A 19,004-nucleotide genomic window follows, 5' to 3' on the forward strand; every position below is an offset into this window, starting at 1 on the left:
ATCGATCTACGCAATTGGGAACCGATGACATGTCTCAACCAATCAGCGAGCCTTACCACCTGACCCCGTTAGTCACCTCTTACGACAAGCATGAGTTACTGGAGACCAATTGTAACCCGGACCTTCACAGGTAACATGTGTTAAGAAGACACTGAGCCAGTATAATGAGTGCAGGGTATCTGTGATTGACAATTGAGGGTTTACACCGTCTTTAGCAATATTCAAGCAATATCACTACGGGGACACCAGAAATGGGCTTCACACATTGTAGGGTATATGTGATGCTTTAAATAAACGAGCAAAGTAGTGCATAAAAAAGTTTTGGCTTTAACTAATTAGAGTAAATTTTTACTATTGTTTAACTCTTAGGGCTGAGAATTGAATACAAGAACTAAAACAAAAAACAGTATGACACATCTGGGTTACAATTGTAATAAATCTAGTAAAAGTTGGGCGTGGACCAGACTGTCAGTTTGACACAAGTGGCGATAAGACACACCAAAGTTCAAGAGAACGGGGGTTCATCTGTAGTCATTATCGTCATACACCAAGGCAACCTGTGGGTCAGTGTAACCTTACTGTCAGGGTCATCTCACCGTTTAACTGGTGTCCTTGAACGTGTTGAAGTTTTCGGTTGCAACACAGGTAATATACTGCCTGGTAAGTGCTTGACATAAAAATCATAAAACCCTTTGGAGATTATGTAAATGTTGTGAGAAACTGAAACATGTTACTGATCTAAAAAAGTTTTGTCTTTACATGTCTTGACCGATTTTTTCTCTTCAGTAAAATCAAGGTCTCTACACGCTGTACTGAGGCACTGACCGAGTCTGTCTGTGTGTTTTTGTCTCTCTGTATGTCACTGTGTGTGTCTGTGTGTCTGTCTGCCTGACCAAGTTTGTGTGTCTAAGTTTGTGTGTCTTTCTCTCCCTGTATGTCACTGTGTGTCTTTTCCTCTCTGTGTCACTGTGTGTGTGTCTGTCTGTCTGTCTGCCTGACCAAGTTTGTCTGTGTGTCTCTCTCTGTGTATGTCACTGTGTATGTGTGTGTCTGCCTGACTGAGTTTGTCTGTGTCTTCCTCTCTGTGTAAATGTCACTCTGTGTGTGTCTGACCGAGTCTGTCTGTGTGTCTTTGTCTCTCTGTATGTCACTGTGTGTGTGCATCTGTGTGCATTTCTGTTTGTCTTTCTATTCACCTGTCCATCCATCCATTTGTCTGTCCATCCATCTGTCTGTCTGTCTTTGTCTGGGTGAATGTCTGTGTCTGTGTGTGCCTCTGTGTGTGTGTATGTCAGTCATCCCTTTCTCTGTCCATCCATCCATCCCTTTGTATGTCCATCTCTTCTTTGAGAGGCATTTTAGAAGTTGAAAGTCAGATAGAACATGTATATATGGATGTCAACTTCTTTATTCTAGAGCACATTTGTTTGTCTGTCTGTCTGTCCATCCATCTTTGTCTGGATTTGTCTCTGATTGTGTCTGTGTGTGCCTGTGTGTGCCAGTGCATACAATCAGGAGATCTGCAAGTGCAGAGGGTTTTCTACCTCTCACCATCCCAAGCACTACTAACATTTATTTTCACTGAATTTGAAACTATCCATTGCTTAATTTGGGGCTAACAAATATATACTGTTTCCTGATCATGTGCCGGAGTTTTTGTATCACAAGTGCAACCACTTCACCACTAAGCTGTGTCCAGATGTGTGTCACTCATATATCCCAAGTTGTTCCACATACTGCACTTGTGTCACGTCACACTTACACGTATGAGTGGACATAATTGACATATTTTGTCATCATCATGGCCCATACACGTACCTTCCTGTCGTTTTGTGTTTACTGAATGTAGAGGTTTTTAGGTGTAACACAGTTAGAGCAGAGACATAACATTATCAGAACAAACAGAGCAGAACATGTGTAAGGTTTTATGGACAAATATTCAATAACAATACCATATATGGCCTTGTCAAGTTGACAGTGACATGTCTATTGCCCTGGCTGACCCAGATTCTTCTATTTAAAATGTAATATTAATTTCCCCACGTTTCACTTTTACCATTTCTGGTGTCCCATGCCGCAATATTGCTGGAATATTGCTAAAAGCGGCGTAAAACTAACTCACTCACACTCACTTTCAAAAACGATGTGAGGAGTATCTGCAGGCTATAGGCATGATGGAAACTGTGAAATCATCACACAACAACCAATAAATTCAATGTTTCACAGTTTGCGATTACCAGACCGTGGCACAGATACCAACAAACAAAAATTACCGACCATTGACCCTGGTCAAGGCATCCAAGGTCAAAGAGGTGAGCGCAGGATTGACAGGCCCCAAACCAGGCTCTATGAATTCAGGTTCAGGCACGGAATCAAATCACTGAAACCTGGCTATGGATTTATGAGTTACAAGCCAGACAACTAGAAATCGTCAACATGCAGATTCTCAAATTCACCTGCCCGACGGTCGGTTTAAAATTAAGACATGTATATAAAGATAGTCATCATATTGCAGGATAATAAATCATTATTAATTCACTCAAATAAATGATGAATTCCAAATGGATGATAAACTACGTCGCTTGTCAAACCAAAATTATTTGTGGCCCGGTAGGTTCTGATCAGGGCTGGCAAGCACTACATCCAACCAGCCCTGTGGTCTGGCTGAATATTTTGGGAGTTTCATACCCTGCAAAGGCATGTAACCTTGAGACCTGACAGTTATTGATGGTGGATCAGTGGGTTGCATGGGTTCCTGAAGACCATTTCTAACCTGAATCTTAACAGGTTTCTCAGTATCCGCTACTGTCTTTAAGAGTGAATGCAAATCGCTGACTTGCTTTAAAAGTTATTATGCTAACAGTGAGTGAATGACCTCTCCTTCAAGCCAGAGTGTACTTGTACCCAATAACCTGTATAACTGCAAACGGGGCAGACAACCTAGTGGTTGACAGCATGAGCACATATCCATTGAATGTGGGGCCAGCCAACCACACTTTGAGATAGAGGTTGTTCTCATGACAAGCATGGATATTTAGGAGGGGTTTGGAGAGTCCAGTTGTTGAAGTGGTTCCTCATCACATCAAAGCTGTAGGTTTGATTCCACAAAAGGTACAACTTATGGATTTGATTCTGGCTTTTCTTACTTTGATATGACTTGAATATTCTTAAAAGTATTTCAACTAAACGCACTCACTCACACACTGAAAGCAGTACACCTATCAAACCTTTAAGGTTAGATAACCTGAAAGGCAATGGGAAATGGCACATATGCTGAAGAGATTGAACAGCCTACTTTCTTATCACTATGCGAAACCCTTTCAATCTCAAAATCTGTACATTTCCAAAACTTTTCCGTAATTCCACCACCAAATCTTTCTTATTCTCTAGTTAGTGTGCCTTGATGTATGGCGAAACAATTACATCTACAGAAAACATTTCAGCTTTGACAAATATAAAAAGTATAGATATACAGAAAATATTCCAATCATTTCTCAGTGATACATCCACATTTTAACATGGCATTCAGGATTTGAAATCCTCGAGGCTGTTACAACAGCTATTCAGATGATTCATGATCCAGAATTCACAGTTGAATCAATGCCTGAATCGATACAAAAAAAAGCATTGCCTTGTGCTAATGATCTTCTACAGCTTTCTTCCAGTGAAATAATTTTACTGTGGCACCAACACCTGTCGCTGATGGCAGGAAATCAATGAAAGCAGGGTAACATCTAATTGCATCTGTTCTGCAGATCCAGCGAAAACTTGGACGTTAGCGTATGGAGAGAATGAAGCCAAAGATCAATAAAAATTCAATAAATTCCTCACAGTATTGGGGAATCATTTCACATGTTCAATAATCTCTTGGTTGATTGTGTTTAATCTAAAGGCCCTAGGATTTCTTCACTTGAGGAGCAGACGTGTTTGAGGGATAGGTTTGAGAAGATCAATAGTAGGGAGTTTGTGATGCCTGGCGACACTCTAGCATCCTCTGTCAGTCTTGCAAAGTGTCTGGACTTGAATCATGCAGGTCATATGAAATCTGAGGACAGAGTCCAATAATGGAGACTGTGACATTTAGATGTGTCCGGCCATTCAAATCGTATTGGCCATTATTGCCTCGAGAAGAAATATTCTATTTTGAACTAAGGTTGATGTGAAACACATCCATCAAAATTATTTTGGAAACATTTGCTGATGCAGGTGGGTGAGAACTAACATGGACAAGATGTAACTGAAATGGCTAAAAATAGCACACAGCACTGTAGCTCACCGGGATATGTACTCAGCACTTTGAATGAGTGAGTATGGTTTGACGCCTGCTTTTAGCCGAAGGCATGGGCTTCACATAGTACTCATGTGGGGAATTGTATCTGCGTCTTCTATGTTACGAGCGAATGCCTTAGTCACTTGGCTACCCCACTCACTTATGTCAATGGCAATACTTATCAGAAGAGGTTGCCTGCATTCACTGAATCTTTTCCGCATAAATACTGAGTGTAACGGTACAAGCAAATATGAATTTAATTTCAAAATGTTACTAATTGACAAAATGAATATAATACTGTAGAACATTGCTGCCATACATTTGAGGTGAACTTACTTAATAAAACAATATTTCAACTCTGAGTTCCCTGAGAAAAACACAAAAATCCCAATATTTGCAAAAATATGTCATGATGAGTGATCATCATGTGAAGCTTGCACACAAGACTTAAGCTCCTTCAGGGGCGGTGGGGTAGCCTTGTGGTTAAATCGTTCGTTTGTCAGACTAGACCAAGGTTCAATTCCCTACATGGGTACAATGTGTGAAGCCCATTTCTGTTATTCCCTGCCATAATATTGCTAGGGTATTGCTAAAAGCGGCATAAAATCATCCTCACTCAGCCTGGCTATGTCAGAGAAGCATACAGAGACTAGAATTCATTTTCAGAGAGTGTGAGACATAACAGGACATTCTGAGCTGTTATGGCTGACAATATGTTATACAGCTTTATAACATAGCTAGCAAAGTGTTTTCTGTGGAGATAATGTTCACAGAGCATAGAGGACATCTACTAACTTTCATGATTTAAGATTCTTAGTTCCTCATCATTATGCATACAATAAGATAAATGCATGAATAAATACAATCCTACTGTAATTTGAGCTTTGCAATTGATTTAAACATCATTATAAACAATTATAACTCAGAATAAATTATCTCCCTTTCAGTCCTTCAAATCTGCACACTAGGGGCTACTATTTAGCACTCAGAAAAATCTCTTACGATGGGACAGTGGGGTAGCCTACTGGATAAAGTGTTCGATCATCACGACAAAGACCCAGGTTCGATTCCCCACACGGGTACAATATGTGAAGCCCATTTCTGGTGTCCCCCGCCGTGATATTGTTGGAATATTGCTAGAAGCGGCATACAACTAAACTCACCTACTCACTTAAGTAAGTAAGATGACTTACTAACTTTTATTACAATTGGATAGAGCTAAAGATTTGACTGAAAAAGAAGTAAATCCACTGGTCATGTCTTACGATATAAACCTGAGTAAAGTATTACTTACAGTTAAGAGAGTATTCCGTAACTTGTCAGCCCAGTCCTTGGGAGGAAACACTCCAAGTGCAGGTCTGTTGATGAAGTGCCCCTGAAAGATGGGATGCTATATTTCAGTACCTCTCATAAAAATATTGTTTAATTTTGAAATGATAACAGTGAGGTATTTCTTATCATTTTAATGTGTAAAAACATGTTGTCACCAAGAGGTCTGAGTTACTGATATGCAGTCTGCAGAGTTTAGCCCCTTACACATGCAAGGATCTGATGATCATGGGTGAATAATATATCTGTGTATATATTTGCAGTATACATAATGTGAATGTGAGAAACAGGAAACATAGAATAAAGAGAATCAAAAATGGCCACATTTGAAAATATTCTGATTCTCACTGATGGAGAGACCTGCATTGTCATGTAAAATGATATTTAGGTTAATGCGTGCCCTGCTGTGTACAACGTTCTTTAAACCAGCAAACAAATCATCTCTCTTTCAAATGGACATTCTAAAACACAATGTACAGTCACAGCGGCCATAGGAATATATTCTCTATACATCATAGCAGTACACAATATATCATCTACTTAAAAACATGTTCACCAATATATCATCTACCTAAAGTAATGGTCATCAATATGTCTTGAATATATTGCAGCGGTTAGCTATATGTCTTCAATATATTGCAGCGGTTAGCTATATGTCTTGAATATATTGCAGCGGTTAGCTATATGTCTTGAATATATTGCAGCGGTTAGCTATATGTCTTGAATATATTGCAGCGGTTAGCTATATGTCTTGAATATATTGCAGCGGTTAGCTATATGTCTTGAATATATTGCAGCAATTAGCTATGTCTTGAATTAGCTATATGTCTTGAATATATTGCAGCGGTTAGCTATATGTCTTGAATATATTGCAGCGGTTAGCTATATGTCTTGAATATATTGCAGCGGTTAGCTATATGTCTTGAATATATTGCAGCGGTTAGCTATATGTCTTGAATATATTGCAGCGGTTAGCTATATGTCTTGAATATATTGCAGCGGTTAGCAATATGTCTTGAATATATTGCAGCGGTTAGCTATATGTCTTGAATATATTGCAGCGGTTAGCTATATGTCTTGAATATATTGCAGCGGTTAGCTATATGTCTTGAATATATTGCAGCGGTTAGCTATATGTCTTGAATATATTGCAGCGGTTAGCTATATGTCTTGAATATATTGCAGCCGTTAGCTATATGTCTTGAATATATTGCAGCGGTTAGCTATATGTCTTGAATATATTGCAGCGGTTAGCTATATGTCTTGAATATATTGCAGCGGTTAGCTATATGTCTTGAATATATTGCAGCGGTTAGCTATATGTCTTGAATATATTGCAGCGGTTAGCTATATGTCTTGAATATATTGCAGCGGTTAGCTATATGTCTTATGAATATATTGCAGCGGTTAGCTATATGTCTTGAATATATTGCAGCTTCAATATATTGTTAGCTATAGTCTTGAATATATTGCATCGCAAAGTTTCAGTCCGGCAGAAATTAGCAATATGTCTTCAATATATTGCAGCAACACAATTGGTTAGCTATATGTCTTGAATATATTGCAGCGGTTAGCAATATGTCTTCAATATATTGCAGCGGTTAGCTATATGTCTTCAATATATTGCAGCGGTTAGCTATATGTCTTGAATATATTGCAGCGGTTAGCAATATGTCTTCAATATATTGCAGCGGTTAGCTATATGTCTTGAATATATTGCAGCGGTTAGCAATATGTCTTCAATATATCACCAGTGTTTACCCTAGGCATAAAAATTTAGGAGTCATCATGACTCCCTGGTGTCATGAGAGGGAGTCATGGACATGTTTTTGGGAGTCAACTTCAGTTTGGAACTTTAATCATGACACCAACTGTGATTGTTTAATAACAACAAAAAACAAGGTAAGGCAGGTCAGGTATTAAATCAGCACTGAGCAGTTAACTGGCAAACAATGACGCAATCTTCTAAATTCACTGCGTATTTGAGATACTTAGTGCGTCAAATATGCAGGTTTTCTGCATCTGGGCAAACACTGTATCACAATGGTCAGCAATGTATCATCTACTTAGGATAACAATATATCAGGTCAGGACTACATGATTTGTATATCATTTGTATATCATAGTGGTCAGCAATATATCATCTACAAAGGATGACAATATACTACTCACACTTTGCTAAGGATCACAAAAATTCACATTTGTACTTAAACGTAGATTCATAATTTGAAATTGTATCCATTTAAAACTGGATAAATAATGTGGTAACCCCTCTTTAGGTAAACAACCACTTTAATCTAACCTTATGCACTTCATACACGAGTAACCATAAACATGGTTTTCACGGCACCAATCAACCATTTTGCATATCATGGAACGAGTCATTGACAAGAACACAACACCTGTCAGTAGCAGGTATGAGATCCACAAGATGAAAGGATATACTGAAACCTAGGATCCATGCTTACAATAAACCAAATTTGACCCCACATCATAGTTTTCTGTTGAATCCATGATTTGATCCTTAGCAAAGTGTGAATAGTATATACCAGGCCAGGGGTATATGGTTGTACTTAATGCTAGGTGCCTGTTCCACTTCCACAAAGTAGCCTGTAATTGTAACAAGTCCCTAGTATCCTTCCCAGAATGCAGGTCACCTGGTAGACTAACGTTTAGTCCCTGAATATATATAATTGTGATAGTAGCCATAAAACCCATTTAAATTGAAAAGGAGCCCCAGTGAGACCAGAGATTCCTGAACCTGAGGAAATCTTGACTTGCTTTATTTAGGGCTTTAGCATTGCAGGGAGGGCTAAGCATTGGGGAAAATAATATGGTTCTGGGACTGTGAGACAGACTAAAGTACTGTCGGAAATGCTAGAAAAATGCTTTTTAGCCTTAATATCTTTATAAAGGTGATAAATGTACTATGTTGTCAATATATCAACTCGCCTATAGTGTACCTAATTTTTATTTCAATCGATTTAACATTCCCATGCATTTAAAGGGCAGTTTACAGGAGAGAATTTGGTACCAAAACAGCAACTTAAGATTTTTTCAGTGTTCAACAACAGAAATCTGAAATAGTCTTTACATTTATGCTAATAATACAGATGGTGTAAAAATATGAATTAACGTTTTTCCTAAACAAATAAATGTTGAATGTTTGTGTTACTTTACTTAATTATCGAATCTTTATTGAAGAAATATTAATATAAATGTTAAGTCTTGATAAATAAGTTTCCCGTCATGCATGCACATCTTATCACAGCGTCCACTATGGCCAACGATTTGCAGTCGATTGTTGCAAAGGTTTATAAGTTTTTTCTGCTTGAAAAAGACAGAGGAAAACCTTTCATTAGTTTAGAAAGGGTTTATTAAAGAACTTGTAGAGCTGTTGGTATGTCTTACCAACAAGTTTACAATATTGTAAACACATCAGACAAGACAGGGACCGTCTCAAAAGCAAAACCGGGATGTAAAACCATCGTTGACAACTTTGACAAGGGAGTGCTTAGACAGGCGGTCTACAAACTTTATGAGAAGAAGAATATATATATTCTAAAGAAGCTACACCAGTGACTTCGTTAACTCTTTGGCCAATGTTCACAACTAGATTAAACTGACCGAATTACATCCATATTTTTGCAATTAAATATACTGTTGACATGCAAAACATTTATTAAAACGTTGCACATTTCTACAATCAGTCGATAAGATAACACAAGTGATAGGATTCTTTCCAATGAGCAGTAATTCGTACATACACAAATGATCCCTTACATAACCAATACGTATACTATACGTACACATATTCAACATTTTGCAGAAGACATCTATTGAGATGACCCCTCGCCCGAGCATGTGCTCGGGTGTCAATTTCACCTGTCGATACCGTGGATGCTGATGACGTAACACAGGCAGTTAATGTTTGTATCAAATAACGTCCCACTACCCCTTATTTTTCTAAGTTTTTGATATTTTCATCAGTAAAAACACATTTTAGAGCATGTCTCAAAATTTATTCCCTCGGTCTACATTAGGTAGATGTTTCTTGAAGTGATATTTGTTATTTAAGTAACTGTAATACCTCTGAATTTTAAATATAAGTCAAAAAGCATTTTTCTAGCATTTCCGTCAGTACTTTAGTCACCTGGTCACAATGGCTGTTCAGTTCGAACACAACTTAGGCGTCTATGAGGTAAAGCTAACAGAGACTGGCATATTTATTCTTGACTCACTGCTTTCACTATATAACCTACCAACCACTTCGGCCCACAAATACCTTGAAAGAACAACAACAATGCTGACTATGACTATGATTAGCATGATTATGTGAAATATACAAGATACCTACCAGGTTTTCTGGTTTCCTCATGGCTGCCAGCAGATTTGGGTGGTTATAGCCTAAAATCATAAAATAATGTCAGAGTGTGCTGCAATTGGATTGGTTTAGAAACACTGTTAATGTCTTCTAAAGACAGGATATTTCTTACCTCAATACCTTTCTTGATAAATAAGAGCAAATTTCATTTGCATAAAAATTTCAGAAAAAAGGTATCAAAAACATGACATTTATGATATACTGCTCTAGATGTTGTTATATACCACTCACAAGAAGTTAAGAACACCTGATCCTTTCATATCACTATAGTGTATCTGATTGTTTGATCGGCATTCCAGAAGTTGGTGAGTCAAAAATGAAGCAAACAACTTTATGGATAACAAACTTGATAACGGTGTAAGAATCTACATCGAAATGTTGCTCCATACAATAAACAAGAAGTTATGCATAAAGCTGTATGCTTCATTTCTATAGTTCATCTGTAATGACAGACAACCACAGTAATATGAAGAATTTGGCATTCTTCTTAAAAGTGATATATTCTGTTTGATTACATTTTGAAAATTTAAGACATAATGGGTGTAGCAAATTAGAAGCATATGACATCATTAATGAATTGATTGTCATTGGATTAGTTCTTGCATCTTGGACATAACAGAGCTGCTGTGAAAAATAAGAGTCCTACAGAAAAATAAATTGCTTTAAGGGGGGTTTATACTGCAAAGATACTGAAGAACGGTCCTCTGTCAGCTAAAATCGCAAGTCTGTGAAGGTGAACTACAGAACCATGGTGTTCACTAAATAAGTGGCTCACATATATTCAGTAACATAGTACAACAAGCAAAGCTTAAGGATTCATCAGTTAATGCAATGTACACATATCACTACAGTAGATGATAGTATTGCTCCAGAAGTGCAGCAACAATTAGCATAACAAGATGGGCATGTGAAGGGAATGTCAAGAGCATGTTTCCTGGCATGTGAAGTGAATGTTTAGAAAACATTTCCTGGCATGTGAAGGGAATGTCTAGAGCATGTTTCCTGGCATGTGAAGGGAATGTCTAGAGCATGTTTCCTGGCATGTGAAGGGAATGTCTAGAGCATGTTTCCTGGCATGTGAAGGGAATGTCTAGAGCATGTTTCCTGGCATGTGAAGGGAATGTCTAGAACTTGTTTCCTAGCATCAACTGGAGGTGTACATTGACACTAAGAATGTGGTAAAGAAATAATCCATCACCAATATTGACAATGGGCAGAATGTATTCCATATCACAAGTACATAATCAAGTGAAATTGTCTTACCAATGGGTATTGAAGCAATCTGGGTGTACAAATCCAGAAGAACATTGTCATCAGCATCTGTGATGTAGTTGCCATGGCTTCTGTCATAGTCCACAAAGAACTGAACAGCTTCAGAGTTCTTGGAAGTCAAACCAATGTTTTGTGAGATTTACATTGGGTAATTCTGCATATCTATAACATGCACCATTCATCTAAAATATGCCAAGCATAATTATGTATCAATCTGGACGAATAAAATAAATGTTGTGGTTCCGATTTCACCTCTTTAAAATTTAGGGTAGGTAGGTAGGAATTTTTATAAATAAAATTTACATTTTTTTTTTTAAGTAAAGTATCAATGTGTAATTGTTTTTTCAACCAAGCTTGCGGCCATCATGTCGACCTTCTCTATCAGAATGACCGATGTCTGTCAGTGCCCGGGAAAAAGCAATGGTATCTGAAAGCTTATTGTATTCATTCCACTTAAAAAAACTAGGGTTGGCACAAGAATTGAAGGGTCGGTCGGGTAATCGGAACCAGAACATTATTTTTTTAGGCCTCATGTACACAAATGAAACAATACTGAATGTTTCCCATCATTAATAAACAACAGCAACGTAACCATCAGGGTTCAAAATGGTTTGCAGCGCCAGTTGATGATTACACTAACAGCATGGTTAAACGTCTTAAATGAGTTCCCATACTGTTTGAGACACAATCTTTCACAAAAAAACCTGTTATTTTACACTCAGGCAACTATCATTAGCACCAGACATAAAAAATCATTTCAGCAACATACACATATACATATAGATTATATACAAAACATCTTGGATGAGCAAACCAATACACATGTACAATGAAAGAGAGATACTTGACAGCTTTAAGCAATGACACAATGAGGTTTCACAAAGTCTGGACAATTATCACAATTTTCTAAATGATCCTAGCTTTGAATTATTGACAAATATATTCATTTTAGAATATTAGATTCAATGTACTTAATTTGTGTAAGAATTATTAGAGTTTAGAGCTATTATTCTCCATTTCCTTTTTTCAACAGGAAATTATGTTTACAAATTCTAAACACACGTAGACTGGCGGTTCAGTTCTCCTGCAGTACATTCCAGTACAGTAATACTGTAAATTTAGAGTTATTTTATACTGTATATTGAACTCTTATCTCTTGCACATATCCAACTCTTTGTCATTTTTACCGTTTTTAAATTTTGTGATCACCAGATGTTACCACGTGATTATGTTACCGTCTTTGACCGCAGATAAGCCAGATTTTGAGGACTGAAAAAGCAGTCTGGAGAAAGCTTATCTAAAGGTTACACTATTATGAAACCTTTTCACTAGTGGTAAGAAAATGAAACTGTATTGCTTCAAGTGAAGAAACAAGAGAAAACATCTTTGAATATTTCAAACTTGCAAATAAACTTCAGTAAGCAAGATGAAAACCATATGACATCATTTAAAAATATTTTTAGCATAAGTAAACTCAACAAACACACAGAAACTGATGATGATATCAGAGGATAAAGGCTAATTTAGAGAGCTGGAAATATTAGAAGCCATTCACATGATTTTACATCAAAGCAGATTCTGTTAATTATGCTGGAGAGGTGGTTGTCAGCAAAGGTACTACAGATATATACCCCAGGTACGTTTCTGTAAAAAGAAATGTACCCTAAACAAAGTCAAAATACAGAAATGTAACCAGTACCCATAACGGCGGACGAGTCAATATTCCGCAATCTAAAACAGAAACCATATGTTGCTGTTCCTGTTCAACTGATTGAGAGTGGTATTGTGCACCGCGACATCTCCGTTACTGTGCATGGTTGTTTATTATATAACAAAAATCAGATGCATCTAACCAGGGAGACTCTATAAGGGGGAGTGGTCACTCCTCGGAAAGCTCCTAAGCTATGCCTCGGCTCGTCATGTGACCAGTGCAGCCAATATGGCGGCAGCGTAGTTTTTAAGATTGAGCCCGGTTTATTTTCAACAGCTGATTACATACGCTGAGTGTTGTGACAACTGAAAACCTACACGTAGAAGATAAGTTACCTATTCTGTCACTTCATTTTAAGTCAAATACTTGTTTTTAGTGTCAGTATAAGTACAGTAGCTTTGTAGTAAAGTTTCAAGTGGGCATGTTGTAGCTCACTGGCTTCAGTTCTCAGTACACAGCGAAGAAAGACTAAATTATATCGCTAAAAACTTCTTTCACATATTCGTTTAATTTTTAGAAGGGAAATATACCTTTAGTTAAAAGGTGTTTGCAAGTAATAGTGATATTTTCATAACTAAAAAAAAATTTTTAGGGTGTATTTGAGGTGTGTGAAAAATATGACATATCGCCGATCTGCCATTGAAATACTACAGGGCGTTGTTTGAGTGTTTCTAGTTAGTGTTCAAAAACATCTTTCACATACACCTTCAATTTTTATGAGGGGAATATTCCATCAGGTGAAAGGTGTTTGCAAGTAATAGTGATAGTTTTATAATTTTAAAAAAATTGTTAGTGTGTATTTGAGGTGTGTAAAAATATGACATATCGCCGATCTGCCATTGAAATACTACAGGGCATTGTTTGAGTGTTTCTAGTTAGTGTTCAAAACATCTTCACATAAACCTTCAATTTTTATGAGGGGAATATACCATCAGGTGAAAGGTGTTTGCAAGTAATAGTAATAGTTTTATAATTTTAATAAAATTGTTAGTGTGTATTTGAGGTGTGTGAAAAATATGACATATCGCCGACCTGCCATTGAAATACTACAGGGCGTTGTTTGAGTGTTTCTAGTTATTGTTCTAAAACATCTTTCACATACACCTTTAATTTGAATGAGGGGAATATACCATCAGGTGAAAGTTTTTTGCAAGTAATAGACATAGTTTTTTTTTGTTAGTGTGTATTTGAGGTGTGTAAAAAATATGACATATCGCTGATCTGTTCTGATACGCCATTGGTGCTTGTGATGCTTGAGTGTTATAGTTCTAAAACTTCTTTCTTTCTTGTTGATCTTAGTATGTGATAAAACTGGAAAGGTGTTTACAACGCTTTGTGATAGTTCTAAACTTTCTGTTCTTGAGGGGTCTGTGACAGTGTCAGTTAACATTCTGTCAATGCCCATGTCATTCCACACATGCAATAAGATATCTGAATTAGTTACTAATGTAAAAAAATGTCTCAAAGTAGATTTTTTATGAAAAGGACAGCTGATGTTAACACGTGTTCTACCGATAGTTTTGCGTTCTTTAACATGTTTGGGGAGGGATGGCCGTGGTGTATCATTTATTCTTTCATTCATTCACATGTTCTTTTTCTTTTGTTCTTTTTCTTAATTTCTTTCATTCATTCACATAAAATTCTTGCTCTTAATTCATTCATTCATTTATTGTAAAATTCCGACCTGTACAATACACTGGCTGAAGTACTGTTAAACGCAGCCGAAGTTGCGCTGGGACCGAACCAAGTCACTGTGTGCGTTGGAGCATGACGAGGCACACGTTAATTAGTACAAATGGTAAAGAAAGCAAGCGAGTGACCTATCCCTGTTGTAGAGTATCCCTGATCTAACACAACAGTATGAATGTTCCGATCAAGAAAACGACACAGTGCGGAATGGAATCGTCCTAGGGCACATTTCTGCATTCTGATTTTGACTAGGGTACCTTTCTTTATACAGAAATGTACCTGGGGTACACATCTGTAGTACCCGTATCGAAAATCGACATCTTCAGCATTAATTACATCTTGAACAAAGTGTTGTGATACATATCATATTGTCCATTCAGAGTATAAGCTCAAACCTAGACTAGTTTGGGTATGTTATTGTCCTTTCCGATCCCAGGTACATGAATTCAATTGTCCCCCAAGTTTATCAGGTCCTCCTATCAGGTCACCTGTATTGATTCCAGGTCCTTCAACAGCTCCTTGGATCTGGGTCCCGGGATGGGAGTTTTCACCATCGGCGCTGCGGGCTCATCTTCCACTGGCTGAACATTCACAGCAGCAGCAGAGGCCTGACATCGAACTGACTCTGATAAAACGATAGACACAGAATACAGTTTATACAGTTACCTGTTAATGATCAAGTATTGTTCATATTGTTTATAGAGGTAGAAGTTCAAATATTGTTGAACAGATGATTTCAATATTTTCAATATGGCTGCCATGTCTGCTAAGTTGGAGTCACATAGTTACATTTACACTTAAAGGTTTTTTAACTTCTGCTGGAATCATATCCACAAAAACTAAGCTGAACGACTGCTTTGTTGTGGATATTTTTAAAATCTTGCTGTTTTTCAGACTATTTGTGTTCTGTAGCATCAGTTTTGGTGCTAACATCAAAATATGTGAACCATGGTGATAGGGAAATGAGCCTGAATGATTTCTGGAGCTGACATCTGACTGGGTTTCACAAACCATTCTGAACCTGCATTTTAAACATGTTAAACTGATACAACATTAAGCCATTATGTAAAGCTACAGATAAACTGTACATCCACCAATCTGTGGATTACGAAAGTAGGTTCTCTTGATTTTAACATTACAGAAGTTTGTAAATAATTGAAAAGTCTAAGTTTATTTAGATTTTGACCAGCAAAGTTTCTTGTTTCAGAAATAAATATCTCTGAAAAATATTAACATTTTGTCTTTCTGATGTACACCTGGAAATAATCGAGCTAAACCATCTGTTATTCAACCGTCACCAAGTCTGACCACAGGAATACAAAGAATTGTTGTAATTGTTGTTGTTGTTATTGATGTTGCTGCTGCTGCTGCTGCTGATAAGGTTTTTATTCCTGTGATCTGATCACCAAGGCCCCGATCCACAAAGCGTACATAACATTACGGCCTGTCGTAACTCTATAGTTTATCATAGGCTGACGAATGTGGTAGCGCTATGAATGCTTTGTGGATGGGACCCTGATCATTAACCATGTACATATAGGGGACAATTCAAACCATGAATCCCCAAATACCAGGCTCTTTATCCCAACTCAGTGTCAAGGCCTCACTGACCTCTGACCTATATGCCTGTCAATTCTCTGGTGGCAACAAAGCCTGGTTCAAAAACCTGACCTGCTTACTCATGACTATATTTGCACCAAGAAATGTGGGTCATGGTATGTGTATTATGTCAAGGACCTGTCACAACATATATCTAGGTGAGTGGGAAAAATTTATTTATTTATTTATTTATTTGTTTGCCTAAAAGATAAAGTATCTGCTGACAACTAACTTGACAGATGTTAACATACTGTACTGACTTGAAATGGAATAAAAAAAACAAGTGAAAAAACCCATACTGTACGCAGTCCTCATTCTTTATTCATGAAACAGGTAAGACTATAGGCCTCTAGTACATGATTTCTGGTGCGTTACAACCTCATTACAGGATACATTTCTTCATACATCACTAGGAATATGTACACAAATACATGTTTAACAGTATAGCCACACTTGTCATTAATGTACAATATGTTACCATTTAGATTCTGATAGAAATGTTCCTTTATGTATTTTGTTCTAATATCATCATAAATTGGACTTAAAAGTATTAAGTGATACGCATCTTCATCTAAACCATCATTACAATTAATTAAGCTGGCTAAAGGTTAGACTAACAACTATTCTCTGAATGAACATATTTTACAGAAAAAAACAGTTTATAATAAAACAAAATATAATGAAAAGGTGCCCTTAGACTTTCTGCATTTTCAAAAACTGGAAATCTAAACTTGCCACATAATGTAGACTTGCATGGGCTTTCCTGTTTCAAATGTTCAAAAAAGCAAATTCTTTCATTTTTAAAGATAAGATTAGACAAGAATCAGCAGATGTGTGTTATTTTTAGTTTTAAAGTTTTGATTCAATTTGTTTTTAAATTCTAATGTCAAGCAGGGTTATTTCTTGAGTGCTGATTAAGTAAAGTGCCATTAGTTCATTTTTAAAAAATAGCATTGATAACTTAAGATATTTTCAATCTAAAAGCAAACATATATGGTAGAAATTAACTGGGAGGTATAGTTTCTTGTACTCTTCAGTATAATATTTATTTGATGATGTGAGTGCACATATTCAAGAATCAATAAAGATGCTAATGTGAACAGTGTATACTTGGTGGAATAATTATGGTAATGTGAACAGTGTATACTTGGTGGAATAGTTATGGTAATGTGAACAGTGTATACTTGGTGGAATAATTATGGTAATGGGGACACAGTATACTTGGTGGAATAGTTATGGTAATGTGAACACTGAATATCCAGGTGCTCCTAATATGATTTATATCTCATCCACAATAGCTTGGAAGGTACATGCATAACACACAGGTTAGTTGAGTGAAATATCAAACTTTGTCTACAGTTCAGAGCATTTCCTGCCACTGGCATCTTTTAATGTAAAAAACCCTGACATATTAATTTTTCACATTATTGAATGTTCCACTCATTTCAGAATTTTGTAAAGGAATGCATAATGCTAATAAGGGACTGGTCATTCCTGTTTAATGACAAAACTTGGTTGGGGAGGGAGTGTGGTTAGTAGTCTGTCTCACAGTCCCTGAACCACATTAATTTCCCTACTGCCTAGCCCTCTCTGCAGTGCTAAAGCCCTAAATAAAGCAAGTCTAGATTTCCTCAGGTTCTGAATCTCTGGTCTCCCTAGGGCTCCTTTTTAATATAAATGGGCTTGTTTGTTCCTATCAAAATTATATATATTCAGAGACTAAGCCTTAGTCTATGTGGTTAGCTGTAAATCTAGATTCAGTCCTAACACCAATCTCTCTCACCTCACCCTTATAACATATGAGTAATGACAATTTGGGACAAATTACATTACCACAAGTTGTGCAATGACATTTAAAATTAACATAAATGACAGCCAAATATTAATAAAATAAAGAGAATATTAATGTTGATGACACGGTAATTGTTTGGTTTTTTAAATTGACACGTTTTCATAAGCTGCATGTTAAATTTTAATTAATTGAATGAAAGAAAACGACGAACTTTATGTTTAATTGGGTGATGCAAGTCGCTTAACATTCTTCATTCTCAGTGATGCTGCTACCGAACGCCCATGCAACGATTAAATCAATAGTTGACCGCTTACACAACGGGCAACTGTTGAATATAAGACGGAAACACAGCATCGCAATGTATAACATCAAACTGACACACTATGCAATCAGCATGCAATGTGCATCACTATTACTACATGTTAAACCTGTGATACATTACACAGACAATCAAAGACTCGCAAAGAAACGATTCTGACAGCTATCGAAACAGGCAGCGCTCAGAGAAAACTTACGGATATTCGGCCTTCTCGCAACATTCTGTACTGTGCATCTTGCAAGCGATCTTCCTACATTATGGAGAGACGCCATTCCGAATTGGATGAATTTGTGCAGCAACAATCGGCGCCACTGAACACTTGACGCAACTGACCGTCATACGAAGTTGACTGGTTTACTCGAGTTAACCTCGCTCGCTGCTACCACGTTTTTAGCATAAGTAAATATCAATGATCATACATACTCTACTTCAGTTATCGCCCCTTGATCATTTGATACATTTTAAACGGGATTACTGGTTGGATCCAGAATTTCCAGATGAACTGGGTAAAAAGTCCGTCGTAAAATGATCTTCATGCATGTACGTTAATTTTGTTTCTAAAATTCAAGGCCATCAAAACACAAACTTTCTCCATGAACACACGAATCATAATCAGACTGGATTATATTTAGCAATGAT

The 19,004-nt window shown here is 37.0% G+C and overlaps 1 protein-coding gene and 1 long non-coding RNA gene across 2 annotated transcripts in view; one reads left to right on the forward strand and one right to left on the reverse strand.

Annotated features, from left to right (window-relative positions):
• LOC124261384 (4-aminobutyrate aminotransferase, mitochondrial-like) overlaps window positions 1-18,750 on the reverse strand; it is a 29,807-nt gene extending 11,057 nt beyond the window's left edge. Inside the window, 5 exon segments of the mRNA XM_046695697.1 lie at window positions 5,565-5,645; window positions 9,957-10,006; window positions 11,247-11,364; window positions 15,144-15,280; window positions 18,562-18,750. Of these exon segments, the coding sequence (XP_046551653.1) occupies window positions 5,565-5,645; window positions 9,957-10,006; window positions 11,247-11,364; window positions 15,144-15,280; window positions 18,562-18,637 (462 nt within the window). The 5' untranslated portion in view covers window positions 18,638-18,750.
• LOC124261385 lies at window positions 574-15,987 on the forward strand. The gene is made up of 2 exons (XR_006894307.1): window positions 574-660; window positions 15,159-15,987. It is a non-coding gene; the product is annotated as an uncharacterized LOC124261385 (long non-coding RNA).
• Window positions 18,751-19,004: the final 254 nt, after the last annotated feature.

This window comes from Haliotis rubra, unplaced genomic scaffold, assembly GCF_003918875.1.
Source record: "Haliotis rubra isolate DU_JTF1 unplaced genomic scaffold, ASM391887v1 Scf8, whole genome shotgun sequence".
Taxonomy (NCBI): domain Eukaryota; kingdom Metazoa; phylum Mollusca; class Gastropoda; order Lepetellida; family Haliotidae; genus Haliotis; species Haliotis rubra.